The 25,427-nt window shown below is 39.6% G+C and overlaps 2 protein-coding genes across 2 annotated transcripts in view; both read right to left on the bottom strand.

The window, feature by feature from the left end:
* Window positions 1-13,949, bottom strand: part of LOC149426726 (uncharacterized) — a 53,936-nt gene extending 39,987 nt beyond the window's left edge. Inside the window, exon 1 of the mRNA XM_089638184.1 lies at window positions 13,706-13,949. The gene's annotated coding sequence lies outside the window, so the exon portion shown is untranslated. The remainder of the gene's footprint in view (window positions 1-13,705) is intronic.
* Window positions 13,950-19,626: 5,677 nt separating this feature from the next.
* LOC149426725 (uncharacterized) lies at window positions 19,627-22,899 on the bottom strand. The gene has a single exon (XM_089647092.1). The coding sequence runs from the start codon at window positions 22,897-22,899 to the stop codon at window positions 19,627-19,629; it is 3,273 nt and encodes a 1,090-aa protein (XP_089503218.1).
* Between the last annotated feature and the right edge of the window lie 2,528 nt (window positions 22,900-25,427).

Genomic DNA, 25,427 nt, shown 5'->3' with positions numbered 1-25,427 from the left:
GAGTCGTTGAAGCGACCCTTTCTTATGTGATATGTGTTAACCGTGTATCTACGTATGTCGGACGCGCATTTGGCGTGTTTCGCGAATAGGCACCGGTGATCAATGATGCTATTTCCTTCGAGTATCGTCCATTGTAAGAACGGTAGTACATGGACAGCATATACTGACGCCTGTGCTCTAAAGATTGCAAAACGTTTGTTAAGATAGGTGAATCTATCAAACGGACAATAAGTTTCTGCACAGTCAAGGTTTTTTCAGGTATTTTGGGACTTCAGACAAGAGGTGGCTGCCAAATTCAAACAAATACTTTAAAAAACAATATTAAATAATTTTTTGTGGCCTCGCAAGTGTTTGCATCCATACCCTTGAACTCTTTGACCATTAATCAAAGGCAATACAATTATCTCTTTAAGTAAATATAAGAGATTAAATATCGATAAGTATTAATAGTTCGAAGTTTCTGAGAATTTTCAAAGCCGGGAATTACCGTACATTTTCGTTGTTTTTACAGCACCAGTTTTGTAACAAATGTAAGTAGGTATCACTTACATGTAGTATTATAACCTACGGAGGTAGCCAAGTGCTTATTGATAATTGGTTTGCCTTCTTTGTGGTTCAGTAATGGCTTGCTTCAAGGATGTGATAATAGGTAACGCAAATTGTAACAAATAATAATGCCAGGTAGGAAACAATAAATCAGGTGAGGAATATAACATACACACTCGTCATTGGGGTAAATAAATGTATATAAGATGAATCATATTATCAGTTTCATATTTTTATATGCATGGAATAGTTAATGTTTTGAATTATTACTTATTGATGCATCCGGTATTTTATCATAGTTTTATAGAAACTAATAAACTGATTCATTTTAGCTTTATTTACAACACTTTGATTATAGCTAAACGCCAACCGGTTTCGGTATAACTGTGTTTTCGACATAGCCGTGTTTTCGACAGGGGACATCTAAATAGTGAACAAGTTTCCAATTTAATTTTCCATCAGAGATACTATCTATATATATATAATAATAGAGTGTCCGAGGCATTGGTTTTTATAAAAATTTACAGTTTTATTTAATGTAAATCACTGTCTACATGCGATTTCGGAATACCACCCCAATCCACTTTTAAAATCTTTAAAGCAGAATTTTTGCATTTTTTGATGAAATTTTGCACACTAAACTTGATGTTGAAAATAAAAGGAAAATTACTTATTGAAAAAAAATTGATACGTGAATGTTAGCTCAGAGGGTTGGAGCTGGCAACACGGTATCACAACCTCATACATAAGCTCACATTTCACCACAACCTCAAATAACACATCTGCCCTGATGATGGACACTGCAATGCTGTCCGAAACGTTGGCTAAAGAAGGAGTTAGCGCAACACGGCATAACACCCCAAAAACAAAAAAAAAGAAAAATTACTGTCTATATCTGATTTAGAACTAAAACTCTTTATATGGCCCAGGCAACGCCAAGGAAGCTTTTTAATATGAAACTGCACAAGAGGCACAACTGCTCTCAACCGTCCGGAGCCAGTGACACTAAGGTACCCTCAATTGGGGTATGTTGTGAGGCTAAAGGTAGTGGGAAGGAGAAGGAGATGGGGAAGAGAAAGGTGGAGAAGTACCTGGCTATTCAGATCTGATCACCAAAGGCCAGAGCCATTTCAAGAAATTATCAATTCTGAATGGTGGTCTTACACCAGGGCGATACTGAGCGTATCTTCCACCCTGGAACGTGCCGCAAATATGTTATATTTTTTAAATTTTAAATGAGTTATTTTGTGAAATAACACAGTATCAAATAAAATTTACTTGCAAACTCCGGGATTTGAACCCGCGCTAAAACTTACTAGTCGAGAGCTTTACCCCTCGACTACGTCTTCACGGCATATTTAGTCATAGTTATATAGTCATAGTTATTATCTACTTTTGTGTTTACATTTCCAAGAAACCTTATACTGGAACGTTTTTATTAGACAATGCAAATAAAAGACTTTTTATTATTGCCGCACTGAATAGGTTCATTCAGATCATGAACAAAATTAAAGGTTTTTACATTAATAATAGCAGTTGTCTAGAATGATTATTTGTTGGCATATCCGGTTATAAATCATTACTATTCTAGAAATCCGTGTCCGCATTGCGACTTGTCAGATTCAGATAAATTAGACGATTATGTGATTTTCTAGAAACTAGTTATATTTAAAAAAATAACACGTGTTAGAAATTACCACGGACTGTTAATTTGGGAAAAATAATGACAATTGATTAAAGGTTGTGGTCAAGAAGGCGGTCATCGAAAATTTGAGAAATCGTAAATCATGCACAGTTTTCTCGAGAGCAAAATGTCGTTAATTTATTTCCACTAGGAGAAATTCTCACAAAAATTCGAGAATAGTAATTTGGGGCCCGAATTCTTACTCGTGTTGTTCTAGTACATTTATTTATAATTTTAACCCTAGAATCTTTGAGAAGTGCATTTAAATCTATTTATTTAAATAATAGTGTGTAGAGGGCGGTATGGCGGGTAGCGTTTGCAGCTGCCTTTGGTTTTTATACAAACCTACAGTTTTTTTTTCGATTGATGAATTTTTAAACACTCGACTTTGAAAACAAGAGGAAGGTCACTGTCTGTTGCGAAAACCCGGGTAACGCCGGACTCTTCAGCTGGTATTTTGGAGAAGGTAATTTAAAATATATATTTTTTTAAAGCATAGACGGTTTACACGTAGTTCCCGTGAGCACTTAGGCCATAGGCCCATTGTGCTATCTCCCATTTTACCCCAATCCTTTAACAACGACCCAGTCCCTTTAATAAAGTTCACCAGGGTTGTTATTGGGTATGTGGCTATGTCTTCTGGTTCTACTGTATGTCTCCCCAGGTATCTGAGCCTAGTTCCCATCAGGGCAGGACATTGGCACCATAGGTGAATTGGAGTATCTTCATCCTCTTCACATTTCCTGCATCTATTGGTGTTTTCTACTCACAATATTTGCGTGTGTCTCCTGAGATGGCAGTATCCCGTTAGTAGTCCTACTAGTTCCCTCAGTGAGTTTCTGTCCATATCGAGTAGTTTCTTGGTTCGCCTAGGGTCTTGTCCTTTTATGAGTATGAGTATTTAAATTATTAACTATTTTAGTTTTTATTTATTTATTTAAAGCTAAACGTGCAAAAAAGTAACGTATAGTATTCTTGGTAGTGTTTCTAGGGAAAAATTATGCATTTTTACATTTCCAAGAATCTGAGGTAGATTCAGGAAAATAAATACGTTTTTTTATATAAATATAGTATGTATTTCAAAGTGGTACGTAAATGGTGTATTTGTCTCTAGTAAATAGTTTGAATGCTAAAACAAGTTTAGAAATAGCTGACGTATGTTCCAACATAATTTGTGGAAAAAATAGAATACCAGTCATTTTTCTTCCAAGAAAAATCATAAGCAGTGTCAAATTATTGTTGTTAAAGTACCTAATAATTTTCAAGAAGTTAAACACGTCGGACACGCTTAGATGAACATTATTAGTTTTTTATCGTACAAATCACCTTGGTGCTCACAGAAAAATGTAATAATGATAGTAAACGAAAATAGAAATCGAAAACTACTATAAGTTCATACCATCTTCATTTTATAATTATTTAATTTACTTTATTTTTTATAATACATCAAATAAATCCTACAAAAGAGAGTGATGTTTTTACTTTTATAATAAAACAATGTGTTCAGAGATATAACAGGTAATATACCTTCCACTTTAATCATTAGCCAAATTGTAATGGAAATCGAAATGTTATGTGAACAATCAACTTTAACGATTTATGAACAAAATCAGTCTGCGAATGAAAATTATGGGAATAACATATCTTAAATTATTTCTTGTATTTTTGGTTGCAAAAAAAGGTGCTGTAATTTTGAGGTGATTCTAAGAAGAAAAATCATAATTTACTGAGCGTACCAAACTTCTGTTTCAACTCAACCACTTTGCATTCTACCTGTCTGTAAATTTGTTTGCGTGTTCCGGGTTCGGACAATCCTGTCAATATGGTATGATGTGCTCAAGAGCTGTCAAATCGGAATAGTTAACATTACGCGAAGTCTTACTGTTCACAGAACTTTACAGCCAAACTTCTTCGAAAATCTAGATCAAAAAGAGTATAAGTAGATCAGAGCTACCTGCTCCAATGCGCCAGCATTAAAACCGGGCCTACAAAATATATACAAACAAACATCAGACAATAGTAGTTATAATGAGAAATGATTGACGAGTTCCCCCAAAGTATACTGGCCTAGGAAGAAGGCATTGAATGAGATACCTTCATCATTGATGTAAAAGGTTGCATTGTGTATCTGAAGGTTTATTCACTGTCCTCAAGTAGAAGTTTGTTTAGTGCAAATGCATCACTATGACTCACAGCCTTACTCGTGACTCATTATTATATGGAACTGGATATATAGAGACTTCGTCATCGTCGTCGTGTACAGGGTACCCAATAACTAACTATTGTTATAACTTTCATTTCTGATAATTCCCACACTCCCGCACAAATGGGAGCTTTTTCAAAAGCATTTCTGCTTTCTGTAATTTTGTTTTTCAACTATTGATATTGACACATTCTTTGACCACTTTTATACAAATCAGTGTTTGGAGTAGTTCCTTCTGAAGATCTTGGGACCTGGAAACATTTTCTTAGAACTGTTCTAAAAAATTGTGAGGTTTATTAATGTACACCCTTTATTCTAAGGGATGTCATTGAAACGTATATTGGGTAGGTGCTTCGTATTATGCGACACACGTAGGTTCTCGGAAGTTTGGAAGTTATATCAAGTGTCAAGTAGGTACCCTCTCATATAGATATTGAGTATTTAGAAAGGTAATGTTAGTCGCGATGAGCATATTAGTAACTTAGATCAGTCAAATTTAAATATTATAGAGTATATATAAGACTTCCAACTGATCCCAGCCTTCTAAAGCCAGTGAGATTATGGCATCCTCTATTGGGATATGTTGTGTGGCTGCAGGTAGGTGTGGAGGGGAAGGAGATGAGGAAGGGGAAGTTGGTACAATCTGGATATTCAGATTTGGTCACAAAACACGGCTAAAGCCATTTAAAGCCACGATTCAATTATAAATGGCAGTCGTTCACCAGGGCGATACGGAGAGTATCATCCACTCTGGATCGTTCAGAAAATATACTATATATTATTTTTGATTAATTTATTGTGAAATAACACAAAATAATTAAATAAAAAATATTTTGAATCGCCATCGATAGTCTTACCCCTCGACCAGAGAGGTCTTAAAATTACTTGTCAGAATTACTATGTTTGTAAGTGCCACTGATTTTATGATTTGTTTTTATGACTGTATTTGAATTAGTGGAAATCACATCTTCTGGAAAACTGCAAAGAAGATGTGAATATCGCTAGAGAAATAGATAAATTAAACATAGTATGCAGTTATTAAAAATATTTTTTACAAATTAGGTAGGAATTACCAATCAAAATATTACATTCAATTTTCTTTTGGTTTATAAATCATTAATTGTTTCAGTTCTTCTAACGTGTCACATTCTTTAACAAAATTGTAATGCAGCATATTTTGGGCTAGTTTTTATTTTAAGAAAGGCAAACATTCCCTGTTACGATTAACCCTACAATATTTGAGATACTCCTACTGCTACTACTACTAGTAAGCGGAAAATGTTGCTTGGGTTGTGATGGATTGAACACACGACGCCTAGGTGGGACCCAAACGCGATGTCAAATCAGCCACTGACCGGTACACAGTTCGTACATACACTTAAGTTCAGTTCACCAAAAGCAAGAATTTGATTCTGCATTTCGAGTTTAAACAAGCTTGCATAACATAGAAGGTATATTAGGCAAGTAGGTACCTACCTGCCTATTATGAGATCTCATCAACAATTCAAAATAAATCACAAATTCGACAGACCGCAGACCATATCTATCTATATGTACCTCAATAAGATTAGGTTCTTAATACTTCTCATTGCCACGAAGACCGCAGCTATCGTGAAATACCACATCTGCAGCACGAGGGAAAGCTGACGAGCGGATGATGATGTTAACGAATAAACTACCTAAATATGTTTTTCTAGTCAGATTACGTTATTGAGACAGATCCATTTGGCCGACCCTGGCGCTAAGTGTAATCACACTGCGGTGGAAGAGAAAGACGAACCCATTTTTTGTTCAGAAGAGTATAAGAGTAAGGGCATCATAACTTTCATCACGCATAATAAATTAGTAGTACTGTGAACAGTTAAGTAGACCTCGCATCCAAAAACACTATGTTTCTAAATTTCCCTTATTTAATTAATCACTATTTTTTTAAATCATACTATTTGTAAGTAGGTACTTAAACGTACCTACTTAAGGCGATGCCATACGTAGTAATGCAAAAGCATATGTTTTAAGTTTGAAAATTTGGTCGCCTAGAAATGTTTCAGATGCTTTAATTAAATACTGCGAGTAGAATACATCTTGGCCTTTGAAACAATCGAGAATTTTTTAGATAAGTCTTTTTATAAGCCCAGAAAAAAATAATGTATAAAGCCTATGAAAACTGCTTTAAAGTTCGAAATCTCCTACTTACGAACCCATTTTCGGTTATGATTTTATTGTATAGTGTGAAAATTAAGTTATTTATAAAATGATCGAAAAAAAATTAAATATTTATTCCTGAACATCCACAAAATAAAATAAAAGGCACTTTTTGGCCATGTTTTTTTTATTGCATAAATCAAAACAGGCGGATTGTGTTAAGCAGGAATTTAAACTTTATCGCCATTTACGTAAGGGTTGTTATTGATAGCGGCTCAATTTAAAAGATTACACTACGTAGTGCATCGCCTTAATTATAAACCATAAACATTTAGTTTAATATCAAAAAAATATTACAAATAAGGACTTATACAATTTGTCCAAAGAAATGACAATATATATTTTTTCAAACATTCATATTCATATTATTGATTATTCCAACTCGGCAGCTCGTAGTTGGAACCACGATCATGCGAACTCTGGCGGGATAAAAAGGTAGTATCCAACAAGGCCACCATCTTTAACTGGAACCGAAACGTAACAAACAAATTTACAAACGGATAAAATGTCAAATGGTCGAGTTGAAATAGGACTTCGCTACGTTCAGTCAATTAGACGCAAGATAGCAGTATCTACTTCGCATGCAAAATCACAACAAGATAAGAAAAGTAAATTTTCAGATAATAGAGTTCTTGACCGAAAGTGAATCAAAATCAAATCGTAAAAACAAAGTTTTTTTAAACTATAACGTATATATTATTTTTTATTTATTTTTTGTTTGTCTAAGGATTGAACTTTCCTCCCAAGGAAGTGACTAAAATGTGCTATAACATGTTATAGAGATTTATTTAGTATATTAACTGCTTTAAATTTTTAAAATGTCATTTCGGAGAAATGCGTGCGTGTGCGTGAGTTACACCAAAAGTTAGTAGAATACATTGTCATCGACAACGAGTCTATCTGCCGAGTTGCAGCTCGATTGATGACACCCAATCGAATTGGCGATGAATCTACACCCTATCACTTCCCGACGAAGTGGGCTGATTCCACTTCCATTTCATTGATTCATTTGTTCATTAAAGAAAAATAATCGAAGTTTAAATACCTAGATGTATTTAAAAAAAAATTGGAATTTGATAAAGCTATTCGATAAACAATCACCATAGAAACATTGGCAAATTATGGATTAGTTCTTTTAGTTAGCGAAGATGTTCAAGAATCCTTGCTCCCAGGAGAAAAGGTTATAACGTAGATCATTACTACATATTTATAATAGAATCTTTTGTTTGTTTTTGCAACATCGATGGGTAAATGTATGTTTCTTGAGTTGGTGGTGTTCGTGTTTAAGATGGATTCTAGGTGTAGAGTTACACCACCGCCCCGTTACAGCGTTTCACCGCAATGCAGCTTCCGAGTTTCCCGTTTACAGCAATGTTATGTTATGTGTACATTGTGTTTTGTACCAATTATGAAACAGTTCAAGTCATTAGTCGTAGAAAAATGATTCAATCTTTCATGTGTCGTGTAATAATAACAGGTAGGTACCCCCTCAATACCGTCAAGGAGTCCTGACTCAACGTGTTTTATGATTTAAAACGATTTTTTTTTTAAATACAATAGATAATAAAATGCAACTCAATATCGTTGCTACACGAGCTGTCAATAACGTTATTTCATCACGATTCGATTGAAATTGATACGCTGTTATTTCCCGGCGTCGCCAGAATTTCTACGCATTTTTCTTATTGAATACTTGAAAATATGAAATAAACTAGGAGTATGTACATTTAATTTTAGTTTGTGATCTTAATTTTTACTAAGTAAATAAAAAAAATAAATTGAATCAAATTATCTTAAATTGATGTTTCATAGCTTCATGCCTCATTATATAAATTGTCTTAGAACATTAAAATTTTCACAGCGCCAGAGCTCACTATCAAGAAGAAACAAGCAGACTATTATTTATAGCTTTAAAGATAAAATGTGAATAATATATACACGTATAAATACTGTCCAATATTAATACTTTTTATTTATTACTATTTTTTCAGAGATAAACTTATGTTTACAAGACAAGGTTTTTATGCAACCACAAAGGATAACAAATCATAAGCAATAATTATCAGCTCAAAAAACCCATAAAAATTGAAAAAATCTTCCGAGAAAAAATAAATGTCGCCGCCGGAAATTGAGTCCGCAGCTTTCTGACTGCTTTTTATTGTTTGTGTTTTTTACAATAAATACACATAAATAATAAAGGAAAATAATAATAGATTTTTTACATAAAGAGACAATACTCTTGTGTTTGGTGAGGATATAATGATTGATAATTTGTATAGCGCCGTTTTTTTAAAAATCACCTAAGGGCGCAGAACCAAAAATTACACATTCACCAGATAATGGTTGCAATCCAGCCATGTTCATATTGCAAATTGTATTTGATTATTAGAAAAAATGTGCAAAAATTACTCTTAACTTATTTATTTTTAACGACACGTGATTGTTTTGAGCAAAATAAATCGTGAAAATTGACCAAAAGCAACCATTGACGTAGTCTCCATATTTAGCGACTGATCTCCACAATATGTAGTGTAAATTTGTTACATCGAAGGCCATCGCGTGTATCCCCGATCTCGTGAAAAACAAATTAATATTGACGGCGTGACACAATATGCAGGCGTAACCGACAGCAACCGGATCTGCACGCACGGCGATGTGAATTAGAAGGAAGGAGGTGCAACCATGCGGAGGAGACGGTACTCGTATTCCAGGGTGGTAGTCTATGCACTTCACGAAATCCGGTTAGCCCTGGGATATCTAAAATGATTTTTTTAATGCACATCCCGCTCGAGAGTCCAACTGTTCCAAGAGAGACTTTAGGCTCAATGGGTTCCATGATAACTCAACACAGTGACAATTCAACACACCTTTAAAAAGTGATGTTTCATTAGAAACGATGAAAAAAATAAATTAAACCTAACCTAAACTAACCTAACCTAACCTAACCTACTTAACCCAGTTAATAAAGTTTTTGTTACATCACTTTATAAAACTTTTTTAAGATGTGATGAATTATCATTTTGATGATTTATCCGGTCACCGGCTCAATGGCATTCTCATTTGGGTATGTAGTGATGCTGAAGGTAGTCGGGAGTGAAGGAGATGGGGAAGAGAAAGGTGGGGAAGTACCTGGCTATTCAGATCTAGTCATCAAACATGACTTAAGCTATTTCAAGCAACGTTTCAATTATGAATGGTAGTCTTACACAAAAGCGTTATAAGAGCATTTTCTACTCTGGAACGTTCCACAAATATACTACATATTATTTTAAATAAAATGTGAATTAACATATATGAGGATTTTTCAATTACATCGAGATTTGGAAGTTTAAAAAAATGTATTTTAATTCTTGCGGAATACCTATTTATTTAAAGTTTTTTTTCTTTAAAAAAATTACGATATTGATGACATTTTTATTTTATTTTAGCATTTATGAATAAATTTAAACGTGCCATTTTCGATTTGCCGCCAAAACAAGATATTCGTGGCGTTATTGACGTCGGTGACGGCCGTCTTACCAGCCAGTAGTGTTACATACATCATAATGACGTTGTAGCCAATTAGAACTGTTTATGAATGTGCGGGCTTAGATCGTTTTTTTATCAATAATTATGAACAAATTTTTTTTTTCTAGTTCAACCATCAGAATCAGAAAATAATCTTCGACGGTGAGCCTAATAATTGGTAGGTACCGACTCCGAATTTGAATTTATCAAAAAAACACTTTGATCCTTAATATTGTATCTACCTGTATTATAATGTTTTTCAGTACTAATTGCCTACTTCAGTGTGTTATTTATATGTCTGAGAGTAAGAATGGAGGTAGGTATTAATTTTTTTTAAAAGCCGTCCAGGACGCCTTGAAGGTGTGAAACATCGAAATTGATTTGAATTGAAGGTAGTGAAAATGAAAGTAAACAATATTTTTATTATAGTAAAACAATTATTTTATTGTTATATGTACAAAGTAATATGTCGCGAATTAAAAATTCATCATTTTTTAGAAAAGATCCATTGCCAATTTTGGTGAGACGGGCGGAAAGAGCCGTGCAAGGGCGTCGTCCCATCTTGCCACGCTTGACTTGCTAGTCTGTTACCACCCCCCCCCCTCAAAGGCACGCCAAAAGATGTTTCTCATCAAAGAGAAAATACGATACGAATAGATTTGATAGATATATACCTATTAGGGAATAAGTAGAACACTGTGACTGTCGATTATGAAAGAGTTGTTTACAAAAATATTTTATTTTGCTAGAATGTTTCGTTAAACCATTTTATGTTTGTTTCGTAATTCCCTTTCTGCACTGATCAATACAATCTCCCACCCCCACACTCTGTCAAATACCTACTGATTTTTTAAATTTTTTTAAGTGGAAAAAAGTTATCGGAGACCAAAATGCAATCTAAAATTTATACTCCGAAGTAAAAAAGTCTGTATGTAGGAAGACATAATACATATAATAATATGTATAATCTAATTTTGGGATTTGATTTTTTTTTAATCATATTATACAAGCGCAATATTTTACTACCCTTTATAATATATTGAGGTTAATCAAAGAACGTTAGATACAAAAAATCAGAAAGTGAGTGGAAATCTTTTGTGCCAAATTTATGGGGTCCCTTCACAAAATAAATTTTATTTGAATTCCTTTTCAGCTATGAGTGTATACTGTATAGGTATCACAATGGCAACATTTCTGCGAATGTGTTCTCATTGGAGCTTTGTGAAAGGTCTCAGATGAAGTACTATATTTGTATTCTAGTTCGATTCTCCTTGATCTTTCTCCAGCCTCCATCAAATTTCGATGTTATCTTATAATGTATCTATTAGTTATATTGCCAGATATGTATTTCGCAATAAATACGTTCCCAGGACAATATTAAAATGACCACTTAAGGAAAATCTAAAACAAAACAAGTTTTCTAAGCACTGATATACAAATATTTATTTTTCTTTGTTCGATACTCACTGATATAAAGTCATTTATAAAAGATAATAATTGAAGGACATTAAACTCACGACTCACAAAATCAAATGCGTAGACAATTATTCTAAGTGTTGCTTTTGGTGTAATCGTAAAACGGATGTTAAAGAAGCCAGCAGAGTGTGGATATTTTATTCTGATATCGATTTATTGAAAAACTCTAAAACATTATGGCAGGGGTGCGCTGGAGAGACCGCGCCCCTGGTAAAAAAAAACATATTATCTGATAAAATTATTAGCCTGCTGAATAATTTCTGTAGATTAATTAAATGTGTTATGAACTTGTTGCCTTTTGAAATTTCAAGTAAAATACATTTAATTCGGGTGCGTAATTAAAGAGACCAAGGTGTTTATTTTTTACAGTCTAACACAACAGCTCCCGAAGTGGGTTTCGTGGAAAACTAGGGTTCTGCAGAGGGGCCACCAGGGATTCCGAGGATTGAACGCTGCAGACCTTTCAGACGAATATATTTCATGTCGAATATGTATATAATATGGGATAAATCATATCAACATTATTCACGAGTCATGTTGACTGTGTTTAGCTATTTTACACATCGAACAGCGGCTAATGATGTTATTGTAGTTGAATATATATGCCCGTATATTACAACAATTCGTCCTTTCTCCGGAACATCGCGATTAGCGCGCCCCTTGTAAACGTATTGGCAGGCCATTGCCCACCGCTGCATAATTCCTTAATTATGTACTTCTAGGAAAGTAAGGAGGGTGTATAATATTATATTTGCACCCCATCCAGAATAGACAGGGATAAAATGAGGATAAGGGTGGAAAAAGTATGGGGTTAGTTCTGAAGTCAGACTTTGATACCTCCGATGAAAGGCAATATAAGGGGCGTGAAAGAAAAAAGAGAGAGGGTTGTTGGGGGAACCAGACGAGTCATAACATACAATGCTTCGATTCAGAATGGCTGTCTTTCAATTGGGCGAAATACTGAAAGTATCTTCTATGCCAAATAAATGGACCTCGGCAATACTACTTTCGTAAAACGCGGCATAATAATAAACCCTGGACCACAAAGGTCTTTAGAATCATGTATAAAAATATTAAGTGCGTGTAGGCATGTATATATACAGCGTTACAAGTTATAACACCTCGCTCGTAAAGTTTTCTCGCTTGAAGCGCAATAAATCAACGAAAAGATGCTGTAACGGGATCCATACATGCTGAAATAATAATAATTACAGGTGAAGCAAAACATACCTGCGCTATTCACAGACACACATCTCCATAAAAACCTGCACTCTTATTCGGTAACTGTGCTTTCCAACTTCTCACACTAACTTGCAAGAATTTGCTCGAAATTGTAGCTTTTATGTCGTTGTATTTTTATCGCGTAACTAACTGCGAGTGCAGAATAAGTTTAGCTGTAATATTGTTCATTTCGTTAAAATGTAATACGCATAATCAATTAAACTTAACGGCCCTTCACATTACCAATAAAAGTCTTACTAATTCTATGGTTCAATCAAATAGCAATCCATAAATTGTGAAAAAAACGTGAAAACAAATCGAAAATGTATCCTTGCCACTCTTGTATATTATATTTTTACTATCGATGTCCATGTTATAATTTCTAGTTTATCAAGAGATTTTTAGCGAATGTTAAATAGAACCTAAAACAATGAAAGCGAAAGAAAAATGTTTTTATATTGTTTAGGATCTGTATAGTTTTATTTGGTCGCTAGTGCAGAGGGGCGTTAAGATCTCTTTTGTTCTAACTAGATTCTTGTCTGAATCCTTTTCCATATTTTTCATGTCCATTGCTAGTCAATATTTTTTATAATAGTTATCACATTATAAAAACTGCACTATAAAGTGCATGCAAAACTTACTGAGCTCTTATAAAACGTAACCTGTCTGTTGTTGTTATACGATCTGTACAAGGGAAAGAAAAACTTACTCCGTTACAATCAATGGGCAATGTTTATGGCATAACATAAAGGTGTAGTGCTAGAAGGTTGCTACATATGATATAGTACACGGAAAGACAACATGATCCGGTTGCCATTCAACTAGTTTACAGGGCAAAGGAGACGAGATCACAGTCGTATCCTTACCAGTTTCCTTGGGGGATTAACACTTTCCGGCACGGAACTCACACTGCAGAGGCACTGAGGTAATTGTCCAAGTCGATATGAAAGTACTTTCGTTTGGAACTGCCCGCTTCACCACTGTTACACTTTCAAATGTTCATGTTTTCTTTGTTAGAATGGTTGTGAGCTGGAACGACACTGCGCGACCGGGGAGAATGTGCGACTGGCTGCCATTGAAATAAAAACCGTGGCCAGTGTTCTGTGTTGGCCGGATTGGCTGCGCCGCTCAAATTAATGTGAGTCAGAGACTCAGAGAGCCCAGCGCCGTAAAGTTGCCTTACTTTGACCCCGCGGGGTAGCTTGGTAATAGAATACACGACGAGCTTTGCGTCTGAAGTAGGCACAAGCATCAATGTCGTATTTTACAATCTTAGCACTCTAGCACACGATAAAGTCACAGCCGCCACTAAGTCCACAAGTGATAAAAATTAAACAATATAATCTTTTTCGATGTGTTAGTAGCCTGTTTCTCATACTCAGAAAATGTTGTAAGTGTCGGTAATATATATGTGTGAATAAATAAGTATGTATATAGAAAATAGTGGAACAATCGGACGAACTGTTATTACCTCTTGATCAACATCACCCGGCGTTAGACATTATTATTACAAATGAGTCTAGAACACAACATACAATTTTACTAAAGCTGACTACCTAAATATTGTTGATTATCTTGACCATTTGGATTGGTCATTTTTAGAGGCTGGTAACAATATAATTGATTAGGTACAGCAATTTTATTCATTTTTAAACACTTCGAAAGAACTTGATGTTCCTAAAACTAATTTTAAGGCTTTACTTTATCCCATATGGTTTTAAAAAGAATAAAAAACAAATGCACAAATTGTATAAGCAATCTAGAAACGTTAACGACTATACAAATTTTACTGACTTAGAAGGCAATGCAAAGAATTATCCAGTAAATGCTACAATGATCATCTTAGTCTTGTAGAAAAGGAGGTTCATCATAACACAAAAAGATTGTGGAATTTTTCTAATGGTCAGCGAAAGAATGATTGTAGTTACCAAATACTATGTATCTTAAAAACAAATGTGCTAACAGTACCGAAGGTATAGTCGATATTTTTGCAGATTAATTAAAAAGTGTATATGACTTGGATATTCCTGACAGTGAGATCCCTAACGATATATCACTTGAAGAAGCCATTGTTTCATTGAAATAGCTGCAATAGAAAAGGGTATAAAAGCTTTAGATTCCAATAAATCTGCAATTGCAATAAATTCATATTATTTAATAAGTCTTTGTCATCAGGGTGTTTTCCGGATCAGTGGAAAAAAGATTTTTAATGCCTGTTCACAAAAAGGGTGATAAAAGCGATGTATCAAAATACATACCAATATGTATATTGTCCGCTATACCCAAACTCTTTGAATCATAAGTCCTAGATGTCATTACAATACAAATCAATAATATAATCGTACCCAATCAGCACGGCTTTATCACAGGTAGAAACACTTTAAGTAACTTAATCATTTATGAAAATTATAAAACTGATTCCTTTGTCTTCGAGCATCAGGTGGATTCGATGTACACTGATTTTTCCAAAGCTTTTGATAAAGTTAGGAGACATATTCTTCTGCATAAACTAAGTCTTTTGGGAATTAAAGGAACCTTATTGATCTGGATCAACTGTTATCTTAGTAAAAGAAAGCATTGTGTTAAAATAAATTCTATAGAATCTTAAATCTTCGAAGCCACAAGTGGGGTTCCCCAAGGATTTCACCTCGGACCAATTTTTTTAAAAAAAATTATTTATACATAAAGATGTACAAGTTCTGCTCTTCGCTGATGATTTATATGTTCACACTAGACTTCACATAACTATATTCTATTGGTCACCATGAAACAGGCAGTCGCCTAGTATGGTGATTAAATGTATCATATATAAATGCATGTTTTAATGTATTATCATGTATTTTATAAATAAATAAAATTTTAAATGTTAGTTATAGAGACGCAAAATAGGGAAAAGCCGGAACTGCATGCCCCTCAATCTAAACTAACCTCACATAACCAAACAGCGTTCCTCTTCTTATTTTATTGACCCATTGATCGATCTCATAAACGTCGGATGTGTTAGATTAGGTGAGATTAAGAGAGGCATTACAGCGCCCTTGAGGTGATTTTTCACAAAAACGGCGCTATAAAAATCTTCCAAATGTTATTGCCATTATTAATTTCACAATACGTTCGCAAGGTTGTATTCTATACATAATTTTGCGTATTCATAAAAGATAATACCCCTTTTACTAATAGAGCAAATTTACCCCGACAGTGGCAAAGTGAGGTACCTTTACGGTACCTTCGTGGTTAGAAGGTAGCTCCGTCCTCCGTGCCTCGGAACAGAACACAAAGCAGTTCTCCCACCAGCGGAGGCGAGTTTTTGTTCCTCCCGTCTCGGGACCGCCGCCGCCCGCCACTAGGCAATACGTCTCGCGCATCGTAAATACAACGGTCCCCGCGAAATCCACCCATCGCAACGTCAGTCGCGTCAAAATGGCAATTCTCAAATAAGCCCGTTTCCAAATCAACCTTTCGATGAATGGTAACTTTTTAATTGGTTCTCACGCATTGTTCAGCCAGACGTTTAAAGTTTCACTAGGAGAAGCTCAGGTGTTCGTAGTCCAACCGCAACACACCGTTGTGCATCCGTTGTGTCAGATCTGGTCTCAACGGATCAAAGGATACTCAAATAACACAGGTCAGGTCGAAAGAACAAATAATAGATCTGCTTTTCTGATAGAAATTTGGAACGGTTATCGGTGATAGTTTTTGTGTTACTTTGAGAAAAGATAAAAAAAATAACAATAGGTACTAGAAAAAATTGGAAAAACATTAATTCAAGCATAATTATTTTGTATCCCTAAGTTGGATTAGTTAGGTACTTTAAGATTATTTAAAAACGGAATTCAAGATGAATTTTTTCATGTTAGGAAGCAAGTAGGTGCCTACTCCATAAAATAAAAATAAAAATATTTTTTTACTGAAAATAATAAAAGAGGAATTCAATACGATTTCTTCATGTTGGTAATACAAGTAGGTTTGTTGTTACCTATACCAAAATAAGGAAAATTTTAAAGGAGAACTTCAACCGAAATATCAATAAAGCTTCTCCTTTTACTCCTCTCCAATACAGTAGTATTTTTTGCGATAATAATATAAACACCTTGTAAGCAATCTATGTACGTGCATAAATAGATTCTGTAGACATACTAGGTAAGGTATATAAACAGACAACGGACATAAAAAAACAACAACTGTATACCGTAGCTATAAAGCAAATGTCGCTTCGCAGCCTGACTAACCCATTAAATAATTTTAACGTAATAAATAGAGTGTCGGATGTAGGATGCATAATACATAATTAGGTACTTGTATATTCCAAACCGAGCTCTTATGCGTTCATCCGGTTATGCAGATATCAGAATTGATCACCGAACACAATTGATTAGTGGAATTTTTGATAACTTTTTGTGTGAGTGCCGTTTTCTGTTATTGGTATGTACGGGGGTATAATCTGCCACAAAGTGAATTTTTTTAAAAAGCTCGTCTTTCAGAAAACAAGCAAAATCGTAATAAAAATCACGCATGACAAAATGTCATTGCCGCGACAGGGATTTTGAATGCATGGACCTGCTAGAGTGGCTGATGCCGCTAAGCTATCGCGGCTACTTCAGACCCGCTGTGATCGGCCAAGTACAACAGAATATGTGATTCAGAGTGCTAAATGCTGTTTGTTTCAAGTGTGTCCAGTAGAGGATTTGTTTTGAAGACAATATTAACACTGGTTACTATTGATTTTGTTGCTTTAACTTCGTATGTCTAATAGTATTTACTGTCTTAAAAATATCTTTCTATTTGCAGTACATATCTGCACCTAGTTATATGACATTTCAGTCACAGTGACTACTGTTGTAGTAGAGTAGCTTTTGTTTGTGCAAAATCATTTAGCTACAATTACAAAGCGTAATAAATAATTATAATCAATAATTAGTCGCCTGAAATATCAATACAAATTGAAAATATCTCCCGTGTAAAAATAAATGCCGCCAACGGGAATAGAACCCGTGCCTTCTGATGTCCGGTCAGGTGCTCTGAAACCACTGAGCTATGTCGGCTTATTTCCAACCGCCAAATGATTCAATATGTACCTACTAGTACCTCAATCAACAATTACTGCTTATTTTATTTTTTCTACCTGTATAAACAACCAACTTTATTTTTGTAGGAAAGGCTTTGTTAGTGCTAAATATCTCACTAGATGGCGTCGAGACATATAATATCTTCATTTATTGGTGAAATATTTTTGACTTGTCAAATATTATTATTTTTTAATGATAAAGTAATGTCTATAAGACAAATAAATAAGCGGAAATAAGCCGACATAGCTCAGTGGTTTCAGAGCACCTGACCTGACGACTGTAGTAATAAATTAGGTTTTGTTAGTTTAAAATCAATAGCTAATATATTTTACCTATGTTAGGAGATTTTTTGTCCACAACTGCATCCTGTCATTTTTTTGGATATATTAACTGATTATCATCTCTTCGGTTTTCAAAGTTCACCTGAAAGTAATTTAAAATTACTTTGCTCTTGAAAAAGTCACATTACAATAAAATAATTTACCGTCCTATTAATTTCGTCATGGCTACTTTGAGCGGTGTGAGATCTCGAGTTTCGAGTATCACACGAGGTAAACTCAGAATTATACAATGACTTTGTGATTGTCGTAATTTAATAATAATAATATAACATCACGAATAGCTTCCAACTGGGAGACCTGTGGTTTTATAGGGAAAGAATTGGCAAGTAAAAGCCAAGCGAAATAAATGTACAAGGCCTCACGCGCTTCAACCCAAAAAAAGATCTCTAGTTTTAAAAAATTTCGTGCAAATTGTTGAAAAGTAGGTACTGAGGTACCTACCTTTTTTCAATTCTTCTGTATGAACACTTGGAACTATGATCCAATTAGAGAGGCGGATATTGGTACCGCCGCCCGGGGAACCATTTATCGGATAACTAACACCCCTGCCATGGGTCACCCCAAGTGATCGCTACGTTTGGTGACATAGCAGGGGTGCCCGGGTTCACGTGGTGAGCTTTGTCTAGGTCTTGGCGGCGGATGCGTTTGCCCACGTACTGCGTAACGGGTCGGATCGGGTGAGACTGGTTGAGGGATACCTTTTGACCTCTCCAGCCGGACCCCACCGCAGTGGGAGGGATGGATTGATATGTCTGTCACTCCTGGACACATTAACCCCAGATTCCTACCCACCTGTACGGGACCAAGTTAGTGAAGTCCGCACAAATACTGCAAATTCAATAGGGCACCGGCACACATTGACACCTTGATCTGAGAGTTTTTGCAGGGGCAGTAGGAAAACATTAAATTAAACAAGTATTACTTTCCCGAGAACTCTCGGATGAGAAGTGACTGTTTGTACCAGTTACTTCTCTATTTATTGGACAAAATTATACATTAAATTTCACACATGTTCAATGAGAGTAATTAGCGATCACCCTTATCTCTTCACTGTGTTGAACAAAACAAAAACATTAGTTTTTAAATGTATGGTGGCGCCGAAAATCCATTAATATTAACTATAGCAGTCGCACATTAAGGATGTGGAATAATATTATAGTATCATATTTATTTTGACGCAGATATCTAAATGGTTTTATCAAAAATATTAAGGACATCGTAAAAACTTGAGATCTTGTTATCTCATAATGACTTTGGCTCTGCACGTCCGATATACTCCCCACGGTGCAGTCTCTGCTGCGCCCAGCTACTCCGTCGGGCGTGTTCTGTTTCATCCCAGCGTCTCGTGTTTGCAGTTGATGTCATTGCAAGGGGTTTCGGCTAGGCAGGTGTTGTCGTGCTGGTGATTGGATCGGCTGGTGTTGTTGAAGCAGGTAGTATGACGGCGATTTTAATGGCCGGTCTAACATATATTCCGGAACTTGTCTGGATACGGGCTGTCCTGACTTGTCCGTCGGCGGCGGGCACGGCCTCAAGGACGCGGCCACGCGGCCAGCTGTTCCGTGGCAGCGTGGAGTCCATAATGACCACCAGGTCATCCTTCTTAATGGGTGTGACCGGGTTGTGCCATTTTTGCCGAGCTGCCATGGTGGGAAGGTATTCTAGAAGCCACCGCCTCCAGAATATGTCTGCAAGTTGCTGGCCGATACGCCACTGGCGGCGAAGGCATATTTCCTCTTCCTTTTTGCCAAACATGGACAAGAGGGGACGCTTTCCAGCCGACCCTAGAAGAAAGTGGTTGGGGGTCAAAGGCTCTTCGTCGCGTGGGTCAACTGATATGTGAGTGAGTGGTCTGTTGTTCACTGTGAATTCAGCCTCTGCCAGGGCCGTGAGTAAGGTTTCTTCTCTAGGTGCCCGTTCCTTAAGTGTGGTGCTCAGGGCTCTTTTTACTGACCGTACAAGCCTCTCCCAAGCTCCCCCCATGTGGGGCGTCATTGGAGGTATGAAATGCCACTCAATGCCCTGGGTGGCTATGGCATCAAGCATTCTGGCATCGTGGCTCAATGATACCAGAGCGTCTCTCATCTCTGCATCGGCTCCATGAAAATTTGTTCCGTTGTCGGAGTACATGGCTGCGGGTTGTCCCCTTCGCGCAGTCATCCGCTGTATGGCCATGATGGCTGAGTCTGCGGTCAGTGAGGCGGCCAGTTCTAAGTGAATGGCGCGGGTCGAGAGACAAGTGAAGATGGCTCCATATCGTTTTTCCCGATGTCTGCCAACCGTGATCTCCATAGGCCCGAAGTAGTCGAGTCCGCAATGTGTAAATGGGCGGATGTGATGCATCAGTCGAGGTGGTGGTAGCGCCCCCATTAGTGGTGGAGAGGGTTTGCTTCTCCTTATGTGGCAGGTGGGGCAGGCGTGTGCTATCTTCCTGCTTGTAGTGCGCAGACGCAGTACAAAGAAATCGCCCCGCACCTCTGCGACCGTCTTCTCCGTGCTGGGATGGTCCGCCTTCTGGTGGTAGTGGCGAATCAGGAGCTGAGTGTACGGGTGGTCTCCATCCAGGATGACGGGAGTCCGTGCTACACACTTCGTTTTCGCTAGAGCTCGCAGCCGGGTACCCATCCGCAGGGCGCCGTCTTGTCCGAAGAAGGGGTTTAATGGGTTCAGACGACTACCAGTCGGCAGCATTTGGCCTTGCTTGAGGGTGGTCATGTCAGTATTGAAGGCGTCCTCCTGAGACCTTTTTATCCATCTGTCTTCCGCCTCTTTGATCTCCTCCGCTCGCAGTGGGCCCCCTACAGATTTGTTAACTTTCATCCGACATTGTTTCACAAAGCGGAGAACCCATGCTGTTGCACGAATCAGCCGTTGCCATGAGGAGAATCTCTCGATGGATGGTAAGGCTTCCCTTGCAGTTGATAGAAGGCCGACGTAGTGAGGCTTAACCTCTAGTGTCTGGTCGTCGGGCCTTTTGACAGGTGCACGCTCTTTTGGCCACGCACTCTCAGGTAAAATGATAAAGGCCGGCCCGGTAAACCACCTTCCTTTGGGTGATAGGTCGGGCACATCTGAGTCCCTTGTACCGATGTCAGCGGGATTGAGCTTGGTTGGCACCCATCTCCAGTCGAGTATGTTGGTTAACTCATCTATTTCGCCCAGTCTGTTTGCCACGAAGGCAGAGTACGTACGTGGGTCAGTTCGTAACCAGCACAATACGGTTGCAGAGTCTGTCCAGAAGTACGTTTGGGATATACGGGCCTGGCTTTCCTTGTGGATGGTCTGGGCTAGTCTTGCCGCGATGAGTCCGGCTTGTAACTCAAGGCGGGGAATGGAGAGGGGCTTCAGTGGCGCCACTTTGCATTTACTGGCCAGAAATGTCGCCTGTAGGGATCCATTTACTTCTTCGGTGTAATAGGCGACAGCGCAGCAGGCTTGTTCTGACGCATCGCAGAAGAGATGTAGGGTCACGCTGTTCTGCTTGAGATGGAGGCAGCGTCTCGGAACTGAAATGCTGTGTGTATTCAACAGGCTCAGCCATTCGGTCCACCTCTGTGTATGTTCAGGGGTAATGGGGTTGTCCCAGCCTATACTCGAGCGCCACACGGCCTGCAGCAGTATCTTCGACCGGATTGTAAGGCAGGAAATGAAGCCTACTGGGTCGAAGATTTTCATTACTATTGAGAGCAGCTGCCTTTTCGTGGGTCGCGTGGCCACTTCTGGGGTGATCGCCTCTTGGAATGAGTACAGGAAGTTATCAGTGGATGGGTCCCAAACTAGTCCGAGCACTCGTTCCGTCTCCGTACCTCCACCGCTGATCCGCACTGTGGAACTGGCCCGGTCTTCTGTGGGAACACCGGCTATGGCAGCTGGACTGTTAGATGCCCAGCTAGTTAGGTGGAATCCTCCTTTCGCGAGGAGGGTGCTCACACCGTGGACGAGTGAGGCAGCCTCCTGACAACTGTCTACCGCATCTAGGTAGTCATCCATGTAGAATTTAGAACGAATGGCTGCTGCGGCAATCGGGTTTTCATGTTCGTATTCCCCGGCTACCTTGTTCCGGACGAACTGGGCGCTGCTCGGTGAACAAGTGGCTCCGAACATCATAGATGACATCTGGTAAGTATCAGGTTCGTGTTGGTTCGGTAATCTCCAGAGGTAGAGTTGGGACAGCTGATCTTCCCGCCTTATCTTGATCTGCAGAAACATTTCCTTGATATCTGCGGCAATGGCGATGTTTCCCTCTCGAAAGCGCAGAATATTCCCTAAGAGGGAAGACAGCAGGTCAGGGCCGGTAAGCAGCTGATCATTAAGGGAGGTCCCTCGGCATCGACTGGCGGCGTCAAACACTATTCTGATCTTCCCTGGCTTATTGGGGTTTGTCACCGCAAAGTGCGGCAGGTACCATTTTCTGGGTGCGGTTGTTGACGCTTCCAGTTTAGACAGCTTCCTGGCGTATCCTTTGTTGACCAGCTGGCTCATCTTGTCGCTGTAGGCTGCTGCCAGATTCTGATCTGCTGCCAGCTTCTTCTCAAGGGAATGAAGTCGTTTCAGCGCGCACTGCCGGTTGTCAGGCAATGTGGCTTCCGGATTACGCCACAGGAGGCCAGTTTCCCACCTCCCAGTGCGAAGAGGCCGGGTAGTCGTGTTCATTAGTGCAATGGCCCTTCGTCGACGGCAAAGTTGCATTTTACCAATTCTCTTAGGCGGATATCTGCGGCTGATTCAATTTGTAGTGCCAGCGTCGTGGATTTATTGTCACTGCCAGTCCCGACACCCCCATGGGCGATCCACCCCAGTGCGGTTCGTGACACTATTCGCGTAGTGTCATGGTCTTCGCGCACTTCCCGTGAAACGATCAGATGAGCATTGTCTTGCCCTATCAAAAGTTTTGGGGTGACAAGGTTTCCCTGGGCCTGTTGTTCTGGCAGGTTGAGGTCGGAGATCGTGTTGGCGATGATGTAGTAGGTGTCACTGCTATCACATCCTCTTATGGTCAGCTTCACTCGGCGGGAGAGTGTGTCAGAGGTGCACATCCCTTTGGCGCCATGGATCCGTATGCCGCGGACTGTGCCGCTCACCCCGATCCGTGTCGCGATGTCAGCGTCGACAAGTGTCACAGTTGAGCCTTCGTCGAGGAGCGCGAACACCAAAACTTTGCTTCCTTGGGGGACGCCCAACATAACCTGCACAATTTTTAACAGCACGCTCCGGTCCGTCGTCTGGCGTCACAAGTTAACCTCACCGACAGCACCTTCCGGTACGAACTGTGGGTCATGAAGCAAACGGTGATGTGGTGATCTGCACCCTCCTATGCCGCACCATGCCTTGGTTTTACAGTCCCGTGAGTGGTGTCAATCCAGACACTTACGACACAGGTTCTTCTGTCGCACCATTGTCCACCGGAGGGCGAGACTTTTCTCCGCGAACTCGGTGCACTCGCGAGTTTTGTGGTTGCCACCGCACTGGCCGCAACTTTCACTAGACAGTTTGCGTTTACGCGTATTGTTCATTTTATTTTCGCGAGGCTCACTCCTCTTACGCGATGTAACAAATTCAGCGGGTCTAGAGTCTGGTTTAACTTCTTCACCGTTTACTACATGCACCTGCTCGGTCCGTCGCGGTCGAGGTCGCACTGGGTCGATCATCCCGCTGTTGGGTATAGCGTTAGCCATACTTTTCAGAAATGCTGCCAGCTGAGTTATTGTAGCTAGACTCGTAAGACCACGTGTCTCATACAGCCAGGTCATCCGTAGCGTAATCGGCATCTTTGTTGTGATGTCATTCAGTAGGGTGGGGTTGGTCAGGTATCCGTCAGTCCTGAGGATCCTAAGTGATGTCACCAAGTTCTGGACGGTTCCGGAGAAGTCTGCCAGGTCCTCAAGGGTTGCGTCTATTGTGAGATACGGCAGCTTTTTCACCTTTTCCAACATCAGCGTGGCTATTGCGCTGGCGCCACCGTATCGCTGCTCGAGGACAGAGAGGATCTCTGGAACTTGAGCGGGATCCATGAGGAGAGGGCCGACTGCATCCCGAGCCTTCCCTTTTAGTGCACGCTGCAGCCGGATGAGGTTTTCAGATGAAGTCATTCTGCAAGTGGTTGTGGATTGGGTGTACTGGGCTTTCCATGTGGGCCACTCGAGCGGGTCACCCAGGAAGAGGGGAAGATCCTTGGCCGTGGTCTGCCTTGCGATTAAGGCGGCCATCCGTGTATCGTCCTCTATCGTGCGAGGGCTTTCTTGGGCACGGGACGTGCGAAAACCCTCTGCTATTGCTGAGGTGATCTGGGACAGCTGATCAGCGCCTTTTTACACCCACTCGTGAGTGTGCTGTGCTGTCTCATCGGCCGTAGGCAGTGGCGGAAACAGTGGTGAAAAATCCTGACTCGTAGGGAATTGCTGCGATCTGTTATGCGTAAATTCCACTTCTCCAGGTACTGCTGCTTGGAGCTGTCGCTCGGGGTACTGTGGTAGAGTATAATCGGCTATGGGAATGCTTGCCACGGGTGCCGTGTGTCTCGTAGTTTCCGACAGTATGTGCACTGAGCGTGCATTCGAGGCGGGTCCGGGTTTTATGATAGCGTGGCCAGCATTTGAGGCGGGCCGTGTTCCCGGCAGTGTACGCACCGGGCATGCATTCAAGGCTTGCCCGGGTGCTGTGATAGTGTAACCGGCTTTCGAGGCGGGCCACACTCCAGGCGCTGTTTGCACCGGGCATGCATTCGAGGCTTGCCCGGGTGCTGTGATAGCGTAGCCGGCATTCGAGGCGGGCCACGCTCCAGGCGCTGTTTGCACCGGGCATGCATTCGAGGCTTGCCCGGGTGCTGTGATAGCGTAGCCGGCATTCGAGGCGGGCCACGCTCCAGGCGCTGTTTGCACCGGGCATGCATTCGAGGCTTGCCCGGGTAGTGTGATAGCGTAGCCGGCATTCGAGGCGGGCCACGCTCCAGGCGCTGTTTGCACCGGGCATGCATTCGAGGCTTGCCCGGGTGCTGTGATAGCGTAGCCGGCATTCAAGGCGGGCCACGCTCCAGGCGCCACGGGGGCTTGGATAGTTGTGAACCTGGAATCGGCAGGTTGGTGGCCTGCTTGCAGTGCGGCGGATGTCTTTGTTGCTGCTGCCAGGGCTGCAAGTAGGTTGGCGGTGTGCTTAACGTGCTGCTTCTCTCGAGTGCGCAACTC

Source organism: Hesperophylax consimilis, chromosome 1 (genome assembly GCF_061612785.1).
Source record: "Hesperophylax consimilis isolate HC1 chromosome 1, BYU_Hcon_1.0, whole genome shotgun sequence".
NCBI classification, from domain to species: Eukaryota; Metazoa; Arthropoda; class Insecta; order Trichoptera; family Limnephilidae; genus Hesperophylax; species Hesperophylax consimilis.
This window is presented reverse-complemented; position numbering and strand designations above follow the sequence as displayed.

Excerpts from the sequence above, each read along its gene's own strand:
- LOC149426725 (XM_089647092.1), bottom strand. The coding sequence starts at position 22,899 with ATGAACACGACTACCCGGCCTCTTCGCACTGGGAGGTGGGAAACTGGC.